Source organism: Petaurus breviceps, unplaced genomic scaffold, assembly GCF_028583685.1.
Source record: "Petaurus breviceps papuanus isolate PSGF00001 unplaced genomic scaffold, PetGlider_PUasm1.0 458, whole genome shotgun sequence".
NCBI lineage: Eukaryota > Metazoa > Chordata > Mammalia > Diprotodontia > Petauridae > Petaurus > Petaurus breviceps.
The window spans coordinates 269082-291363 of NW_027186345.1; the positions used below are offsets into that span (position 1 = coordinate 269082).

The following is a 22282-nucleotide window of genomic DNA, read 5'->3' on the forward strand; positions in this document are numbered from 1 at the left end:
CCATAGTTCCCACTTCTATTTTATTATTTCCTGTGAGATTTTCTTTTACTTTTTCCCTTCTTATGAATTTCATTACCTTTTTTCTGATTTTATAAAGTAATACTTTGGTAGCTGCAGCTAGCTAATCCACTCGTCTTCCATTGTTCAAGTGGTTCCTGAAATTAACTCCAACAGGAAAATTACTGTTTCTCTTAACAGCCCTCATCTAACTAAACTTTTGAGTTGCCCGTGCAGTTAAAAAAAAAAAAAGGTGTTAAACTTGGAAGGCTTGAATTCAGTCTGATTCCCAGAGCTGCCATTTAGTACTTGTGTGACTTTGGGTAAGTCACTTAATGATTCTGGGCCTCAGTTTTCTAAAATGTTAAATTAAGAGTTGAACTAGATGACCCAAGAGCCCTTCCAGTTTACATCTATAGCCAAAAATCCTTTTTATATTACTTATATGAAATATATGTTCCTTATAATTCTGTTTCAGATTACCTTTCTTTTTTTATAAGCTCCTTGTCAAAAAGGTTAACATTTAGTTTTCTCTATTTGGCACCTAGTTTTTTTAATTTATGTATTTATTTTTAAGTTTTCAACATTCATTTCCACAAGATCTTCAGTTACAAATTTTCTCCTTGTCTCTCCCCTACCCCCCACCCCAAGATGGCAAGCATACTGAATGCCCCTTCCCCCAATCTGCCCTCTCTTTTATACTCCCCCCAATCCCCACCTCCCCTTACTTTCTTGTAGGGCAGGATGGATTTCTATACCCCATGACCTGGAGAGCTTATTTCCCAGGTGCATATAAAAACAAATTTTAGCATTTGTTTATAAAACTTCGAGTTCCAGATTCTTTCCCTTCTTCCCTCCTCATCCACCCCCCACTGAGAAGACAAACAATTCAATACAGGTTATACATGTGTATTTTCACAAAACATTTCCACAGTTGTCATATTGTGAAAGACCACTATATTTCCCTTCATCCTATCCTGCACCCCCCCCCCATTTATTCTATTTTCTCCTTTGACCCTATCCCTTTTCAAAAGTGTTTGCTTCTAATTACCCTCTCCCCTAATCTGCCTGCCCTCCCTTCTATCATCCCTCTTCTTAACTCCTTTCCCCCTACTTTCCTGTAGGGTAAGATACCCAATTGATTGTGTATGTTATTCCTTCCTTAAGCCAAATCCAATGAGAATAAGGTTGACTGATTCCCTTTTACCTTCCTGCTCTTCCCCTCCATTGTAACAGCCTTCTCTTTTGGCACCTAGTTTTTAATAACAGCACATGCAAATCAATATTTAATAAATAGATGTCTTTTAATAACAAATAAAGTTAGAAGGATGATATCTTATTTGAAACGGAGCAAGTCTGGACTTTACTTATGATGTTTTGTCAGAAGCTCAGATTCCTATTTTCTCAGTCTGTGCTCTTTGTAACAACTTATTCATTTCTTGAATAAAATGGTACTTCAATCTCTCCAAAGATATGTGATTTCATCAACATGGTGTTTTAGCCACTCATTCAGATGGTAAGCCTTACATGCCAAAGGAGTAGCTGTGGCCAAAAACCATCATCACCTCATGGCTGTCCTCCTATTCATAAACAAATACAAATATGTACAATTTAATAACTGATTTTCCAAGCTCATTTAATTTGCATCTGGAAAAGATTTTAAAATAGAGATGAATGTTTGTGGAACCATTGTCTGAGGATGGGTCTGAACTCAGGTCTTCCTGACTCTACATCTAGCATTTTATCCAATGTACTGCCTAGACACCTTTTACTTTGGTTGGTTTGCCTACAATAAACCCTAGTAATTTAAATTAAAAAAAAAAACAAAGGGAAAGAGTTGGGTTACAATAAAATATGCCGTACATGTAATGCACAAACTGGTTTACTAGTCACTGAATTATTTAGAATTAGACTTTATTCTTTCCATGTCAGCATTTGATCTTGGAAATGGGTATTCTTCGCCACTACCACTACCAAATGCTTTTGATTATGACCAATTTTAAATGAAACTGTTTTTTTTTTCCTTGCCAGGACAGTAAATGACTGAGTAGAATTTGAGCATGTTCACGCAATCAAACTTTGCATGGTGTATATGATATGTCTCCACCATTAGTAAAACTGTCAACATGGGCTTTATGAAACAATGAGGCAGTGGTGGGGAGGTGAAGGGCTTTTAATATCAAACATATGATTCTGTATTTGATTCCAGAGGTGAGGAGCCTATCAATGCCTTCCATGAGACAGATTCAGACAATGCAAGTGTACATACATAAGCTACAAGGGCAGGACAACCTGACAGATATGTAACAAATATAGGAAAGCAAAACTATAAAATATTATCTTTATTAACTACCACACAATAAAAAAGTATAATCAATAAATGGCCTTTGAAGAAAGGATTCAACCTTGAAGACTAAATTATTTCATTCTATAGAATTAACGTTAGAAAGCAAATCATAAAAACAATATATAATTATATCAAAGACAGGACAACCATGAAACAAGGCCCAAACTCCACTTGTCATATGTCATGGTCTGCTTCCTCTTCTGTTCCTGTACCACTTAAACAAGGAGTCAGGTCCTAATTAGCGAAGAAGGCTCTATCTCTGCTAAATATAAGGTAACTACAGGTGACAAATTCCTTAGCTTTAAGGTTTTCCTTATTCTGGCCCCAAATTTTCTTTCCAATATTACCTTCTACACTTTTAAAGAAACCTTCTAACTGAGTCAGATTAGCCCACCTATTATCTCTTACCACCTCTACTCACTTCTACCTTTAGACATGGAGTACTCTTCCTCCATCCATCTCTCATTAATAAAATCATACATCTTAGAGGTGGAAAAGATCTCAAAGGCAACATGGGCAAAACTTCTGCTATCAGGTAGATAAGGAATTATAACTTACATTAATGTGGTGCTATACAGTTTACAACTTATTTTTCATACAATAATTTTGTGAAGTAGTTAGCCCAAGTATTATTATCCCCCTTTTTCAGATAAAATAACTGAGGCTCAGAGAAACTTCCCCAAAGCTACAAAGCTAGTAAGAATCAGAGATGGATTTTCAATCCAGGCCACCTGGCTTTAAGTCTAGCAGTCTTTCTAGTATACCATGTTGTTTCTCAATTATAATCATTTTGTAAATGAGACAACTAAGAGTCCTAGAATTTGTCTAAGATTAGAAAGCAAGCTAGTTGTGAAATGAGAACTAGAACTAGGTCAGACAGGGCTCTTTCTTCTACACCACGCAACTTCTCATCCTTCAAAGCCTAGCTCAATCTTAAGTCAATAAAGTCTTCCTTGACCACTGCTCTCTCCCTCCTTAAACTCATAGTACTTAGTTTCTGTACCACTTATTTAACACATCATCTCTCGTGTCACTCCTCTTGTATTATTGCTGTGTATTTGTTTTTTACTCTTTTTTTAACTTGTGTCCCCTAATCAGCCTATAATACTGCCTAGTATACATAATAGCTGTTCAATACTTGCTGAATTTTGAAAGAAAAAAGCCAGTATACAAAGCTCAGATGAATCTGCATATTTAACACTTCATCTGTTAATTTCATATTAAAGTTTTCCAAAAATATTCAATCCAATTTTACATATTTCTAGAACTACAGCTCACTAAATGGCTGGACTAATCTAACAAGAAAACTGCATTGGGTTTTATTGAAGGAAACAGAATTGTGCATATTTGAACAACATAAGATTTACAAAGACAGAAAATAAGCTTCAATAGAATAATATAATACTATGTGACTTCTGAAGTCCATAGGCTATCTTCAAGAACAATTTTCATTGTGGTTCAAACCAGTCTTGTCAGCACTGCTAAACAGTGACACCTACTGGGAAGAACTCAACCTAAATATAATGAAAGATGCTGCTCCACTGGCATTGGATGTTCTTCTGCAATATACCTGATATACACATTACTTTTTCTTTAAGCACACAAAACTCCTCTTTAAGAAGAGTTCAGATATTTTCTGAGATATGCATAAATTCATATGCATAAAGTATTTTTAAAAGTCACTCAACAAAAGTACCCAAATACAATACTACATATATATACACACAATACTACATATATACATACACACACACACACATATATATATATGTATATCATACATACAGACAGAACGAACTTGCTGAAAAATGTTACAAAGGTTATAACTTAATATTTGCTTACTCTGTGATTTAAACATACAGGCTATCAAATCTGTCCTACTGGCATCTAATTATTCAGATACATTAATAATACATGATTTTATTATTTTAAAAAATCTACTTATAGTAGAAAACAAAAAAAATCTTTAAAATTGTAATTTTCTGAAGGTTTTTAAAAACAATACAAGAATATTATTAATAAAATACTCTTAAAAGGATGTTTTTATTGGGTTTAAGAATGTAGCCCTATTTATGTAATCAACTCATTGTTATTATTACATGTAAATAGTTTTAATTAGTTATAAGGCTTAAAGTGATTAAAAAAAGGGGGGGGAGGGCTTAAGATTCTGTGCTCTCAAGCTGTCTTCACAGTAAGAACTATATGATTAAAAACAATGTTTCCAGTTGCATTTTATCATGCTAAATGCTTTACCACATCCGGGAATTTAAGGAACATATTAACATTCCTCACATTTTAAATAGCATTTTGGTGACAAAAAAACCTTCCTTGGATCAGGACACAAAAAGCAAATAGCTAGAGGGGTAATTTTTGACACAAAAGATGAAAACAAAAGTATTTACTAATACCCAATGATAACAAACACAATAATACAAAGAGTGATAAAAAGCCCCCAAACACAAGAGCAAAAATGTACTTCATTCCTGGAAGGAAAAAAAAAGTAGTATTCTATTGCTACCATTCTAAAGGGAAATATTTATTATATATCGTGATTGGTGCTATATATTCAGACTGACATGTCAAATTCTTAATTATATTAAATTGTAACCTGTTTTAAAGGAGCAAATTTTACATGGTTAAAACAACAAATATGCAAAAATCTCTCAGATTTGGACAAAGTAACCAAATTCTAACAATCCTAAATCTAAGCCCTTAAAGAATTAAACCAATAGAGAATTCTAAGAGTACAAGAACCCAGTATGCAGCCAACTGATAATAAGAGCTATAAGGGATTAGAAAGAATTAAGGATTGTGGATTCACCATTTTCACAAGACCAACCCTTTTGTAAATACTATTTAATGGTGATCATAGAGAATATGCTTATCAAAGTTGTTGAATGCGGGTATGGTGAGGTTTGAGTTGGTCATGTGGGGTTAGGTATCCAGTATAGTAGAGTAGAATTTTAAAATACACACTAGTGAAATTACCGGAAACACAAAATAAATTCCATTTGAGGTAAATGAAAATTAATATATATGTGTTTGTGTATATACAGAAAAATACACAAGATTTTAAGAAGAATTGGAAATGACTATACGGGAAATGAAATGGATTAAAAATGTCTACATGTCATGGAAATTCACAAGTTGTCCAAGACAGCGCTGCTTTTCAAAAGGCTAGTATGCAAATATACATAGAATTGTTTTTTTGTTTGTTTGTTTGGCGAGGCAATCAGGGTTAAGTGACTTGTCCACTGTCATACAACTAGTAAGTGCCAAGTGTCTGAACTGCGATTTGAACTCAGGACCTCCTGAATCCAGGGCCAGTGCTCTATCTGCTTCCCCATAGGGTTATCTTTAATACCAAAAGATAACACTTAGGTTGATCATTGTCCACTTCTGTAATAAAGAAATGACAAGATCCCAAATAAATGTCCTTTCTACACCATGTGGCTCTTGGGTTTGCAGCTGCCACTATTCTTTGTACAATACAGCACTGTTTGTGAATTTCAACTTGTTCCAAATGAAAAGTCATCCCATTTCTGATCTCACTCCATTCCTACAGAATTCTAGTTCTACAGTAACAAAGGTTTATGTGTAAATAACATTTGTTTAGTTACTTTATTATTATCTACTTTTCACATAGAGGTATCCCAGTGAAATGATATTATACTGAATATTTTCCTTGGATACATCTCAAGACATGTTTATTATCATGTGTGATTAAAAAAAACCTTGCTGTTTAATATTAAGATAAATTAAGAATCAATCAATAAATACTTATTAAGCAACTGTTAGGTAGCACACACAGTGTAAGGCACTTGGTATACAAAGACAAATATGAAACAGTCCTTGTACTCCAGGGGTTTACGTTCTATCAGGGAGGAGAAAACCTGTACATAGAGAAGTAAACATAAAACATATCTAAAACAAACAAATGGGTAGGAGAAAATGCATAGGGGAAGAGACTAGCAGTGAGGTGGGGGAGGTGCATTATGAAAGACCTCACCTAGAAGTCAGGGCTCTGGAGATGAGAAGGGAGGGCATTCCAGGCATGGGGAACAGACCTGTATAAAGTGGTCTGGCACTTTTTTCATGTGGGACTTCTGACCTCCTAGATTCAGTTTTCCTCCTCTTTAACAGTGAATTATTTACAAATTCAGTGACAAATTCTACCTCTGTATTTCTTCCATACATATATCTTTATGTTTGAGGTTTTGCTGGCACTATGACCTCAATCATTTTCAGACATTTAACCACACTTTGTTTCAACAAATGGAATGAAGATGAAATACCAAAAAATTGCCAAGTTGCCACCATCCCTAGGAGCAGAGCCACTGAAGGATATTCTCAATGACTGTAGTATGACTCTCCACAATCATACAACTGCACACATATTTCTATAATCACACTGAAGCTTTATGCAATGAAACAAAATAGCATCTATGTTCTTGGATTCAAGAAAAGTGCCAAAAATAACACTCTTTGTTATTCATTACACTAATCAGCGAAGCATTTGATACCACTGCATACCCTATCATACGGAAAACAGATGTCAAGTTAGAGCTAAATAATGCATACTTTACAATTTTATTAAATCTTTCCATTTCTATGGGCCAATGAGAAGGGAAATGTATTGAGGAACCCAAGGAATGAGTGCAAAGGAGCAAAAGTCTAAGTGTGTGAATACTTGAATTTGTGGTTAAGTTTTTACCACTTCAATGGTGCCAAAGCACTACACACACACACACACACACACACACACACACACCCTTTAGCCTCAGAATAAAGTCAAAGACTGACCAACTCTTGAGTTTATTCTTGAATTATCCCCCTTAGAATTAACTCCCATACTGGCTAAGGGAAAGCCTGAACACATTTTTTTCCTAGGCCCTCTTTTCTTCTTCTATTTTGTTTTTCTTGGTAATCTTATTAGTTCCCACTGATTCAATTATCATTTCTAGGGTGATGATTCTCAGATCAATTTACCCAGCCCTTTCTCCTGACCTCTAGTCTCACAACTCCAACTGGGTACTGGACATCTCAAACTAGATTATCTTGGAGACATTTAAAATTTAACATGTCCAAAACAAAACTCATTCATTATCTTTTTCTCAAAACCCTCTTTTCTTCCTAATTTCCTATTACCACCATCCTCTCCCAGTCACCCAGACCTGTAATCTGGGTGTCATCCTTAACTGCTCACTCTGTAAATACCTCCTCCTTCCCCCTATTCAATCTGTTATCAAAACCTATGGAATTTGCCTTTGTAATATTTCTTATCTATATCCCTTTCTCTTCTGAATCTGCCACCACCCTGGTGAAGACCCTGATCTCCTTATACCTGGACTATTGTAACAGCCTGCTCATTGGTCTACCTTCCTCAGATCTCTCCCATTCTACTCCATTATCCACTCAGTTATCAAACTGATCTTCCCAAAGCACAGGTCAGATCATGTAAGTCTCTTGTCTCCCCCTCTCTCCCCCCACTCCCACACACTCCAGTCCCTACTCTATAAACTCTAGTGGCTCCTGATGACCCCAGAATCAAATATAAAATCTTCTGTTTGGTTTTCAGATTCCTTCATAAACTGATACCTTTCTACCTTTCTGGTCTCCTTATCCCTTCCACCCTTCTCCCCCATGACCAATAGAGGCAATCCACTGACCTCTATTGGTCCACAAATAAGATACTCCATCTCCCAGCTCTGGGCATTTTCACTGTCTAGGACCCATGCTTAGAATGGTCTCCCTCCTCATCTCTACTTCCTTACTTCCCTGGCTTCCTTCTAGACCCAGACAAAATCTCACCTTCTATAGGCAGCCTTTCTGATACTCCTCAATGCTAGAGATTTTCTCCAATTTATCCTGTATCTTCTTTGTACCTGGTATTTTATATGTTGTCTTTCCCATCAGAATGAATGAGTTTCCTGAACAGGAAATGTTTTCTGTCTTTTTTTTTTTTGGCATCCCTAGCACTTGGCACATAGGGGGTGCTTTTGACTTGACTTGTATGTACAGTTTTTTTTGCATGTTACATTCCCATTAGAATGTGAAATCCTTGAGAGTAGGGGCTATGTCTTTGCCTTTTTTTTTTGTATTCCTGGAATTTGGCATGGTGCCTGGCATACAGCAGGTACTTAATAAATGCATGTTGACTAAGTGATTTTGCTTTTGCCATCTTTTCTAGGCTAAGAGTACAGTGTACTTATATATATGCACAGAAAGTGACTGTACTTTTCTGTGCTTTTTCTACCCAACTGATAAAAATTTAAAGAATATTTATATAAAAGTTAAGGATGTACCTAATGTCTTCATCTTCATCTTTGTCATCATCATCATCATCATCACAAGGGTTTAGTAAACAGAAGTGAAAAGATTTTAAGTTACTTGCCTAGGGTCACACAGCTAATTAGTGTCTGAGGTTAGATCTGAATTCAGATATTCCTAACTGTTGCCCCAGCTTTCTATCCACTGCACCACCTAGCTGCCTAATACTGGAAAACTTACCTTGAAGAATAGTAATAGAATGAATAAAATTACAACTATCATGTAGATGAAATGATTTTGGAACTCACAAAAAGAAAAAATGTATGTCTTTATTAGAAAAATTAATATTTCTAAGATTCTCATTTTAGTCAGACTTCTTCAAAAATTTACATAAATTTTATTCTTCACAACTCTATGCTGTGGATATAAAATAATCTGGTCCTCTACACCAAGATGAAACTGAAATTTCAGGAGTAACCAAAATATCAAGTTTAGTTGAGCCACTAAAGGTCAGGTAGTTTTCCTAAATCCCTCATTAATATTGAAGAAATCAATTATTCCTTTGTGTCACAATTCTCCTAAGCCTAGAACTGAACTATTAACTGCAGTATCCTTCCAAAATTAGAGAGATAGATGGAAAAGAACTGTTGTAGGATCAAATGCAAAAATGTATGTAATGTACTCTATAAACCTCAAAGCACCTATATCAATGTCAGTTACAACATCTTAAATATTCTTATATTGAAGAAATGTAATAATGTACTATAAATTAATAATGCTTTAGTGTTCTTAATATTTCTTAAGCTACAGTTTTTATAATGTGCCTTTTATTGATGACAGGTTATTAAAATCAATGACATTTCTTGCTGAATCTGTTACACATTTTTCCTAATGTATCATTTTTAAATAATTTCCTAGAATACTAAAAAGAACTTCCTTTTCACATAAAATTAATTAACTATTTAGATACAAAACTATATTCAGATTTATTTTATAAAATCTCTAAATTTCATTAAGGAAAGGCATTAACCTTAGATTTATTTCAAATTCTATTAACTTTAGTAAAATAATTCCTAGGATAAGAGTTACACATTGGAGCATATCCATGGAAGAATGCCAAATAACAGAATAAAAAAGAGCAAAGATGAGAAGGCATTGTCTTGCAGAAACTAGCAGTTTTCGGTGCTTATGTAGGCCTTTCTTAGAGTTTTGGTCTAATTTTTTTTATAGATTTTCTCACAGCAGTTAAGAGAATCAAATCTGAAAATGTACATGGAAGCACTTGGTAAGCTGTACAGAGCTATGCAAATATAAGGTATTTGTGCCATTATGATTATTAGAGTATGGTCATCTGGAGTCTGCCTGGATCTGTTATTCTGAAAATTTGGGCCATGAATACTCAAAGGTCCTGCCTGATACATGATAAAGGATCTACCACAATTGATATACAGCATACTTTTCTAATCCAAGCCCTATAGGGGATATAAAAAAGAAAGCATCCAAACATCCAATAAAAACAAAAATGCTACATATTGTCTTAGATTTAGTTATTGACTGCATGACTATTTTTTTCTTTCACATTCAAGGAAACCGGAAATTAGTCTATACTTCAAAAAAGGATAGAGTCAGATATTTCTTCAGCTTAAAATAATGAATCATATCAACTGTAATGCCTGAAAGTCATTGCTCCAGTATATTTAGAATTAAATTCTAGCTAATTACTTTATCTGTTATTGGTTGTCAAGTGGAAGTAAAAAGCATTAATCTTTCCCCATTTAAAATAATTTCTTTACCACTTTCTTCTTGCAAACTGTGTATATAACAAATTCAAGTACATTCAATACAGTGAGGTAAGATTTTATTCAGAAAATTTTACAAAAGAAACAAGGATAACTCAACAATAATAAGGAAGCCTCCTTTTTGTTTTATGATCAAACCTTCAGGTAAAGAGGGCGGAGTGGAGTCAAGATGGCAGAGTAGAAACAGGACTTCCATGTGGCTCCAGTTTCCACCTTCCCCAATTCACGTAAAAGGGGACTCTGAACAAACTTTGGAGCTACAGAATCCACAAAATGACACAGAGAAGCTAACCTCCCGCTGAGTATAGCCCAGCAGGCTGGCAGAAAGCAGCCAGCTTGAGCCGGAGGTTTTAGCCCCAGAGTAGGCCTGACCAACCACCAGTTAGAGGGACTCCAGAACACCAGCAGCTGTGGCCATCTCCAGAATTATCAACACATAGATGTAAAGGACAAAGTGAGAGGTCAGTACAGTGTGGACTTTGGGACCAATAGTTGGGAGAGCATCAGCTTTTGCCCCCAGGGCGAGAAGCCACTGAGACTCTATGAAGCTCCTGGCCTGCAGACTGTAGGGGGACCAAGCAACCAGTCTGAGGGGTAATCACTCTTGCTTTAACCTGCTTGGATCTGGATTGCAGTCTAGGGTGGAGGTCCTGGGGTATGTGACCAGCTTGCCAAAGCGTGTGGAGGTTTCAGAGAGGGCACCAGCATTTGGGAAGGAAGCTCCCCTGTCTGGTGGAAGAGTCCTACTGTGGCAAAAAGCCCAGGGGTCAAGTAATTGAGTGGCAATATAACCAGGCAAAGGAAGCAAAACAAACAGAAGAATCCAACATTAGACTCTTATTTTGGGGACAAAAAGGATCATAGCATGGAACATGAGGAAGACAGTGAAGTCAGAACTCCTGTGCGAAAAGCTTCAAAGGAAAATACGAGCTGGTTAGAGGCCATAAAAGATCTTAACAAGCAGATAGGAGAAGTGGAGAAAAATTGGGAAGAGAAATGAGAACAATGAAGGAAAATTATGAAATGAGAGTCAACAGCCTGAATGAGGAAAATAACACCTTAAAAAACAGACTAACTCAAATGGCAAAAGAGGCTCAAAAAGGCAATGAGGAGAAGAATGCCAAAGGCGAATTTGCCAGATGGAAAAAGAATCTCAAAAGCTCACTGAGGAGAATCATTCCTTCAGATTTAGAATGGAGCAAAGGGAAGCTAGTGACTTGAGGATAAATCAAGATGCTGTTAAAGAGATCCAAACAAATGAAAGAATAGAAGGCAATGTAAAATATCTCATGGGAAAAACCACTGACTTGGAAAATAGATCCAGGAGAGATAATTTAAAAATTATTGGACTACCTGAAAGCAATGACCAAAGAAAGAACCTAGAAATCATCCTCCAAGAAATTCTCAAGTAAAACTGCCCTGATGTTTTAGAATCAGAAGGCAAAATAGAGGTTGAAAGAATCCACCAATCACCTCCTGAAAAAGATCCCAAAAAGAAAACTCCTAGGAATATTGTAGCCAGGTTCCGGAATTCCCATATTAAGGAGAGAATATTACAAGCAGCCAGGAAGAAACAATTTGAATATTGTGGAAACACAATCAGGATAACACAGGATCTGGCAGCTTCTACACTGAGGGATCAAAGGGCCTAGAATATGATATTCCGGAGGTCAAAGGAGCTAGGATTAAAACCAAGAATCACCTACCCAGCAAAACTGAGTATCATGTTTCAGGGGAAAATATGGTCATTCAGTAGAATAGAGGACTTTCAAGTATTCTTGAAAGAAAAACCAGAGTTGAATAGAAAATATGACATTGAGATACAAGAAGCAAGAGAAGCATGAGAAGGTAAACAGGGAAAAGAAATCATAAGGAATTTATCAAAGTTGAACTATTTACATTCCTACATGGAAAAATGATAATTGTAACTGATAAAACTTTTCTCAGTATGAAAATAGTTGAAGGGGATATATATATATATATATATATGTGTGTGTGTGTGTGTGTGTGTGTGTGTGTGTGTGTGTGTGTGTGTGTAGTCTTTATCAGAAGATATACAGGTATATGATTACATATGTGAATGTGTGTATATATGTTTACAGTTATACATAGAGGGCACAGGACCAATTTAAAGGAAGGGATGATACTTAAAAAGTGAAATTAAGAGGTGAGAGAGGAATATAATGAGAGGATGGGGAGAGACAGAATGGGGCAACCTATCTCATATAGAAGAGGAAAGGGAAAATTGGTACAATGGAGGGGAAGAACAGGAAGGCATAAGGGAATGAGTCAACCTTATACTCATTGAATTTGGCTCAGGAAGGGAATGACATACACACTAAATAGGGTATCTCACACTCCAGGAGAGTAGTGGGGAAGGGGGTGAGAGGGGCAATGATGGAAGGGATGGCAGGCTGGGGGGGAGGGAAGTTGGAAGCACTCACTTTTGAAAAGGGACAGGACCAAAGTAGAGAATAGATAGTGGGAGATGGGATAGCAGGGAAGGAAATATAATCAGTCTTCTACAATATATCTACTATGGTAATATTTTGCATTAGCTACATATGTACAACCTATATTGAACTGCTTATCTTCCCAGCAAGGGTGGGTGACAAGGGAGGAAGAGAATGAATCTGGAGTTCAAAGTTTTAAAACCAAATGTTTATAAATATATATATATATATATATATATATATATATATATATATATATACTATTATTAATACTATTTTACATGTAATTGGGAAATAAGAGGAGGGGATATCCTGGAGGACCGCTATTTTGGGGAGGTGGATAGGGGGAAAACGGGGAGAAAATTTGCAACCCAAAATCTGGTGGAAATGAAAGAAGTAAACCTGAAGTTAATAAAGCATTTGGAAAAAAAAAAGAAATGATGAAGATAATGAGTTCAGAAAAACCTGGGAAGAATTATATAAACTAATGCAAAATGAAGGAAGAAGATAAAAAAAACCTTCGGGTAAAAAAATTTTTTAATTTGATAGGCTCTTGTTTGCCAATGCTAAATACTTGTTTAATAGTCCTGGTGAATGACATAGTATTAATGATATTTTTTCTTGACTGACTTTCCGCCATCCAGATAGTAGAATTCAATTCAATTTGAATTGATTTTTATTTAAAAAAACAAAACAAAACTATTTGGAAAGATGAACAATGGCATTAAAAGTCAAATATGGGAATAAAACATGAGATAAACAAAGATCTTACCTGATTCTTCTGGGTCTTGGTCATCTATTACACTTACAGACACTCCTAAATCCACACATTTCTTGCTATGTGCCTTAGACTTCATGTGTTTTGTCAAATTTCCTTAAAGGGGAAAAATATGTTAAAATTTACATTGTGATGATAAAGTGGCTATTTTCAAACAGAAATACAGACTGCAGCTACCAAAATGGAACTCTATTCTTCTGGTCTTTATCTACCCCTCTGATGGAGATTTAAAGAAGCTTTGTGATGGCAAACTTATGAAAAAATTAAATCTAATAGCAACAAATATATTTTTAAGCAAATACAGGTTTCTATTTATATATAAACCTAGTTAGTAAAAAAAAAATGCCCCTGGGCTGAACTGAAGTCATAGAACTTTCACTTTCAGACTGCATGTGAAAAAGCAAGTTTTAGCTTCAATGTTTAGTAATGTTACTATACTTATTGGACCAATGATTATATAGAATTGACCAGGTAAAGCCTGCCAATTCAAATCAAACATTTATTGAGTGCCTACTCTATGCAAAGCACTGTGCTAAGCCCTGAAAAGGATACAAAGCAGCCAGCACAGCTGCTTGTCCAATCAATCTGTGCTCTCCTTGATATGGTTATTCTCTCCAAAGATATGGATTTCAACCCATTCATGGCTATCCATGTCCTCATATAATTCATAACAGGGATCGACTTGAGGTTGTCATGTCACTCATACTCGCACATAACCAGTACATTTACTTTTTCAACCATACATTTCTTTGGTCAAATCCTTTACACTGAGAAGCATCACAGTTTGGTGGTTAGAAGCTTATTGTTAGGATGATCTGAGTCCAAGTTCCATCTCTTATATCTACCAGCTGTATGACCCTGGGAATGTTGCTTAATTTCTTGGAAGCTTCAAACAACTCTCTAAAATACTCTCTAAGTAGAACAGCTGCTGATCCATATTGGTTGAGGAAATTTCTTCACCAGGAGCTCCCTACACCAATGAAATCACAGGTTCAGTCAAAATCCTTTACACCGATTTTCCTTTGTACCTTCTTGTTAGCAATTTGTTGTCTCTTGCTTATGCCCACCATGCACCTTTCCATATTCTTTGGAATCTTCAACTTCACTTCATCTGGGACTATAGTGTTCCAAGATACCATTACTGGAAGCATACTGGTGTTAAAAAATGGACTTTTGTTTCAGGGAAAAGCTGAGGTCTTTAAAAGAAGCTTGTAATTTCCTAAAGGCAATCAGGACCACTTTTTAGTTGCGGAATTGATGGATAAGTACTATAATTCTACAAGCTGCCCATCCACCTCTGTATCATAACAACAGTCCTTCTTTAATCTCTTAGTTTTTCCTGTGTAGGCCAGCTTACGTGCCACCTTCTACCCAAGGTCTAGGATGATTTCCCCCCAGTTGCTAATGTCCTGCCTCTTGGAAATTACTTTATATATTTATTTATTGGTGTTCGTATTATTTCCCCTAATTGAATGTAAGCTCCTTGAAAGCAGGGATTGTTTTGTTTTTGTCTTTGTTTTCCCAGTGCCAGAATATATAGTAGGCACTTAATAAATGCTTGTTGAATGGTTAGGTCAAATTCTTTTGAGTAATTATGAATCTCATTTAGGAGGCTCTGCAATATTTTGGAGCTTGATGAAATCAACACAATAGCATCCACAAACAGGATCATCTGAAGGACCTCACCATCTATAAGGAATCCTTCTTCAACTTGGACTCTGCTGGATCTCTTCTATGACAGTGGTGAACATCTCAAGTGAGGCATAAAACAAATAAAATAAAATAAATTATGTTTGCACATAACAAGTGCTTACAAAATGCTGAACTGAATTAAGATCCATTTCCTTCTCTCAAGGAACTTATGTAATGAGAGAGAGTGAGAGACACAATTAGATATTAATATGAAATAAGGTATGAAAGAACATGCAAGGCACAAAGAATTTGGAAAAAGCATAGATGAAATGCTTATCAAATTTATAGATGATAGAAAGCTGACAAGGATAGTTAAGACAATGGATTGAAAAATATTAGGATCCAAAAAAGAAGTCTCCATGGGTTGATGATTTTATCAACACAGATACTTATTCCATCAGTGTAGATCACAGAAGAGCTATCTAATGTGAAGATTTTCTTGGGATCTTTGAATATACTATGGATTCCACTGTAGCACTTGTGTGGTATTCCTTGTTCTTGCTATGACAGGCCCACCTTTTCTGATCACATCTCCTGGTTTCTTACACCATTTTTTTTTGCATAAATCACCACTGATATTACACAATAACTGACTTACAAAACACTATGTGTTTCTCCATTTCCCTTTGGATGACCACAATCTGAGTCTTTGGACACTTTGGTATTCCATGATTTAGACCCATTACAACTTCAATGGGAAAATGCCAATTTCTTTTTAATGAGTTTTTGTTGCAGGGGAAAAGCCTGACCATTACTGTGAGTTCTACATTATTTCTAAAATTCGTTATAGTCTGTTTTCTTTTTCTTTCTTTTCATGAGCCCAGTTCATTGTCCATTTACATGTGTAGCCAAGACAGAGACACACAAAAACAAATACACACACACAAACACACAGACATGACCAGCTCAATTGGCTGTCCATCAAATTATGTACTACAGTCTGGACAATGGGCACTCCATCCAAATAGTGTTTCCTGCCTGTACATCTACTGATCTCAAAGGAGCTCATTGAGATGGCTCTGCAATATAATATGCTGAGACATGATACAATTAGCAATATGCTATCTGTAAAAGTGAACTTTTAGAGGTCTTCTCCATTTATGGGGAAATCCTCTTTAACTTGGATTCTATGCAGGATATAATCTTCTTTTATCTCTGCTTATTGAAGGGGTTAATGTTGAGAGAACTTGATAAAGTTCTCTTTGTGATTATATCTATAAAGGCATTGCATTTAATATTAACGTATGAGAGACATCTTATCAGGGGAGAACCTTTAAAGTTGCATTTTATTAAAGGCTGAGTAGTCAAGTTATTTTTAAAAGCAGACTTTTACACTACAGAATCTTATACCCTCTTCATTCTCCAATCTATTGATTTTAAAGATATGGTTTGCCACAGAAAATAGTCTACAAAAGCCTTTTGGGTAACTTTTTCATATCCTCAATGAGGGTAAGCTTTTTAAATATAACAACCATTTTCAAGGATTTTACAGTGATGAGAAAATAGGTATATAAGTCAGTAGTTACTGATATCTTCAAGCCTACTTTTTTTTCTGATAATAATAATTGGATGCATCTTCCTCTCCCCCAGTCTCAGTCCTACTGTTTGTTATCTTCTCATGTTTCAAGTATCTGTAAATTTTCTCCTTCCATGCTTTCAAGTTTGAATAACTCTATACATGGATATTTTTTATTTTTTCTTTTGTGCATACTTTGTCTGGCTTAGCATCTATCCTTCATTGGATCTTCTTGCATGGCATTTACACGTGCCAATATGGTATATCTAGGACTGAGGTGATGAGTCCAAATTCACTGAATCTACTCTCATTAACAATGAAAATAGATCACTAAGGATACATTGGAGAACAGGTTTCATCTTTGTTTGTTGACTTCCAGCTTTATTTATAAACTGCTTTATAATAAACTAACTCAGTCTGGTCCCATGAGAGGCTTTTTGCAGGCCTGTTTTCCTTTCTTTCATTCTTCCCTGTTTTGTAAGGAAATACATATGATTTTATATGTGTTTTTATTCTACATAGGTACTATCCTTAATTATCATATATTCCTATTTAACATGGGACTCAATTATTTCCTAAGTGAGGTGCTTCTGGGGCTCTTTTACTCTCCTTTATAAATTGATATAGTTTAATGTACAGAGGAAATGATGATAGTAGACACATATTGATTTCAGTTCATTTATCCACTTGCCAAGTTAGCCATGAGTAGTTTAATCTAATTAGATTGGGTGTATTTACTGGCATGTCTTATCATTTCATTTGCATTTTTCTGATTTAGTGTCGATTCTAATTTTTGCTCTAAAAAGGATAGGGCGGCAAGTAGATAGTCTAATTGTACAAAGATCTGATTCAGAAACAGTAAGTCCTCTATAAGCACTTACTGAATGACCTCCTGGGTACAATCATTTTTGTCTATTAAAATACATTCATTGTCATTTTTGTATTGTTGTTCAATACTCAGTAAACCCAATGCCTTCTACTATTTGTAAAAGCATTCAAGATATAGACATGATAACCCTAAGTGGTCTATACGTCTTTTTCTTCTTCCTTAATCATAAATCGTATCTTCCGATATGTTTTTCAAGGTCTTTCCTTTTGCCTAGCTTCACAATGAGGTTACTGAATGTCACTGTATGTTGTGATGTGGTCTGAAGAATACTTTCAAGTTTTTCACAGACTTTCTCAATCTCTTCGATCTTTACATCAGATGATAGTTTGTAAGCTGTAATTATCTCATATAATCTTTTTTGCATATGTACATCACAAGTACTTCAAGGTGAGATGATCAAGAATCCCAAGAAATTATTTTTCTCATTGCCTTAGAGTGAATTCTGTAATCAACTCTGCAAATTCATTTATTTGCCTTTCCAAAGAGAACCTGTGATTTGATCTTCTATTTAGTGGCAACTTCATTATATCTTTTGACTTCATTTAGAGTTGAGAATGTCACTATAATCATTTGGTTCAGCATTTCTTCTCTAGACACTGTAATTCTTAGCATTTTCTTCTTCCTTTTCCATTGATCTTCCCCTATAACTGCAGAAGCAGAAAGAGGCTGACCAGGACATGGGGTCATTTCATCTTTTTGTTTCTTCCACTGGTTGTCAGAGTTAAAGAACCGACCATCTACTGACCAAATTTCAAATGGTGATCCCTGACAAACTGTTCCTGGAACAGTCTTTTTAATTTAGTAAAATTTGCCATAACTTCTGCTGGTGGCAAAGCCTTTGGGAATCCAATGCTACATCCAGGCCATCATAAGGCAGTGGAAGAGGATTTTTAGAGGGACAAAATATGATAAGAGTCAACTGGGATAAATTCATTCAATAAGTACCAATTGTGTGCAGACACCTGTAGGAGGAACTAAAACAATTTAGATAAGATGCGGTCCCTACTCTCTTCAGAACTTAAAAGCTAGAAAGAGTTTGTTAATTTTGTTTATTTTTTTAACTAGTCCTGTGTTTTTGTATATGAAAATTCCAATGAGGAAACTCCCTTTGTACCAGTGCAGATCAGCAACTCCCTTGCAACTTATTGTCTTAGAGTGTTGTGGTAGTACTGATGAATTAAGTAATTTGTCTATTATCACAGAGCCAGTATGTTCAGAGGGAGTCTTGAAATAGGTCTTCCAAATTCCAAGACCAACTCTCTTTACACTATGTCACGCTGCTTCTCTATAAGCTAAAGGGATGTGGGGTAGGGAAGAATGACATGGATACTGGTAACTATGCTGTGCAATCTTTCATATTAAATGCTTTAGAACTGCTGAACAAAATGCTAGATGAGCTCAAAGGGTATGTGAGGAGAAATGATTATTAGGCAGAGGAGAACAAGGGAAAGCTTTCTAGAGGAAGTAACCTTTTATTTTATTTTATTTTATTTTTTGGCTTTTTAGAGGGGAATTGAAGTTAAGCAACTTGCCCAAGGTCATGTGGTTAGTAAGTGTTAAGTGTCTAAGGCCAAATTTGAACTCAGGTCCTCCTGACTTCAGGGCCGGTGCTGTATTCACTGTGCCACCTAGCTGCCCAAGAAATAACCTTTGAGTTGGGCTATAAGGATGCGTTGGAATTAAACAAAAAGGAGGGATAAGACATTCCAGGCATATGGAACTGTGTAAACAGGAAGCAATGAGAAGTGTAGGGAGTGTTTGTCAGGACAAGAGTAGTCTAGTTTGACTACAGCATTAAGGGTATATTGAAGGGAACATATGAGATAATTGTGGAAAGAGTAATGTGGTACCACAGTAGCCTAGGTGGGTGATTTTAAGAGTGCAAACTATGAGAGGTAGCAGTGGGAAGACAGAAAGGGTTGGAAGTAAGTCATGTTGCAAAGCTGCTACTAATCAGACTTGATAAGTGAATGGATATGAAAGGTCAATAAAGAAGGGGAAGGCAAAGATAACCACAAGGTTTATAATCATGGCAGAAAAGGAATTTTTTTTTCCCAACAGAAATAACAAGGCAGAAGGAGAAGTACACAAAAATGGATTTGGAAACCAAAGAGGACTTGGATATCTTGGCCAACTCTTTTCATTTAGAGATAGGAAAATGAGGTCCAGAGAAGTGACTTGGCTCAGGGTTGTTATAAAGAGTTAGTGTCAGAACCAGATTCTCTGACTCCCTATCCAACATTTTTTTCCTATCAAACCACATTCAATTGTAGTGTTTTATTTTTTAATCAATTATACAAGAGATAGAGGAGATTTGGCTAGAAAGGAGTCCATGTGAAAAATACCTGGGGATTTAAGTAGACTGTAAGTTCAATGAGTCAGTAGTGTGATTGATGTGGAAACCCTCACATTAATAGGAGTATGGTATCAGATACCATCAAATGTAACTATCCAGTTTGCCATCCACAGTACTGTGCACAATCCTATGTCATGTTGTAAACTGAGACACTGACTAAGCAGAATTTATCTAGACCAATAGAGTGAAGATTCAGTAACATGTCATATGATAAGTTTTTATGAAAGTAAGGATTTTTGTTGAGGACAGAGGACTTTGGGTAAAAACGATAGGTTTAAAAGTGTAGTGTCCAAAATGGGCCAAGTGAGAGTCTTGCTATACTAGGTAGAACATATTTCCAGTGCTGTATGCAGTTTTGGGTATACCTTGAGGGAAGACAAAGACAAGTTAGAGGCCATAGAGTAGACAACCAGAATGGAGAGGTGATAGAGTTTGATAGATAAGCATCAGTTCGAGGATTTCGAGATGTTTAGCACAGAAAAGAGAAGACTTAGGAGAGATGTGTTAACTATCTATCATGTGTTTTAAGACTGTCATGTGGAAGAGAGACAACATTTCTTTTGCTTATCCTCAGAGGGCAGAATTAGGAATAAAGGGTAGAAGTTGAAGATAAGAAGATTCAGAAATCTCATAAAGAAAGCCTTCCTAACCACTGGAGCTCTCCAAGTATGGAACTGGCTAACTCCAGAGTCAGTGAGTCCTTCCTCCTCTTCTGGGTTCTTCAAACATGGGTTGATATTCTGCAATATTCATTGATAGTCTCGGCAATTCTTAGTCCACCGTCTGTCACTCCATAACTGTCACTTGGGGACCATAAGTGACCTCAAACAAGCCTTGAGGCCCATGTCTTTTTGTTCATCTCACAGATCCCCATGGTAAACTAAAATTAAAGTGAATACCATTGAAATATTGAAATTCTAAATTGTGAAATATTAAATATCACTGAAAAAGTGAAACTTCTAAAGAAGAAAGAAAACATTTTGTTTTTAAAAATAGATAAAAATAGTTCTGAGAATATAAAAAGAATATTATAAGAGGAGAAACTAATAAGAAATATTTCCTTAATAATGTAATGTCCCTGTATATATTAAGGTCTTGTTCTTTTTCTGATATGGTGACTGTTTCTAATATAAATGTTTAATAAACAAAAAATACTCAGAGATTATTCTTAAAGTCTCTGATTGTATCACTTTTTTTTGACAAAGCACTATTGAATAAGAAACTGTTTATCTTTGTATTGGCTAAGGCATTTAACTATAACTGCAAACTTAGGAAGTGTTAAGGCACAGCAACAATTTACCAAGCATTATGACATTATCTTAACAGTGCTGTGAATGTTTATGATTTGAATAAAATTATACATATAGCAGCTAAGGGAATAATAGGTATAATTTCACTGATTTCTTCTGACGTACATTTATGAACAAACTATATAGAAGAATGATTAGAAAGCAGGACACTCTTGTCACAAGTTAAGATTTGACAGCATTCATGTATGTGGATGTTAGGGAGGAAAGAGAAATGTGTTGGAGGTCTAAAAATGAAATAACAGTGAGTTTGCAAAAGCTTACTATGGTTTTCATTTTAAACCTTTTCTTAATCTAAAAGTACTTATAACACAAAATTCTTATTTATCTCTTCAGTGTCAAAGTAACTACTTTTAAAATGTTAGCCAGAGAGTTACCTTTTTTTATTTGTGTAGGGGAGATATTATTTTAATTTTAAAATTTAAATTTATGACATTCTAAAAAGATTGTATAGAGTCTGTTCCCCCTACCCCAACCCCCACCACAGGATCTAGAGAAACAGATATAATTACCAGCAGGGGGAGGAGGTGGACAGACTACTGGCAAGATAGCAAACATATAATCTCTAAATTAATTTATCCTTATTAAGCATATGTATGTGTGTGTCTCTAAGGATATTCAAAGTATAATGTATAATAACTTTAATTACATATAAAGAGAAGGTAAATTAAAAAAAAACACATCATGTTCTTTTACCTTTAGTTTTGAAGGAGAAATTACAGTAGTTGCAGTGGTAAGGACGGACATCTGTGTGAGTGCGAATATGTTTCTTCAGCATACTAGGTTTCTTACAACGTATTCCACATTCCTCACAAATGTACTTTCCTCTTCCTCTGCCCCGAACATAGACATAATCTTCATTTGATTTATATCTAATT

The 22282-nt window shown here is 35.5% G+C and overlaps 1 protein-coding gene across 2 annotated transcripts in view; it reads right to left on the reverse strand.

Annotated features, from left to right (window-relative positions):
* Nucleotides 1–22282, reverse strand: part of HIVEP1 (HIVEP zinc finger 1) — a 179376-nt gene that overhangs the window by 9004 nt on the left and 148090 nt on the right. For both annotated transcript variants that reach the window (XM_069101353.1, XM_069101354.1), the window contains exons 6-7: nt 22101–22276; nt 13639–13740 (exon numbers count right to left, since the gene is read on the reverse strand). In XM_069101353.1, the coding sequence (XP_068957454.1) occupies nt 13639–13740; nt 22101–22276 (278 nt within the window). The remainder of the gene's footprint in view (nt 1–13638; nt 13741–22100; nt 22277–22282) is intronic.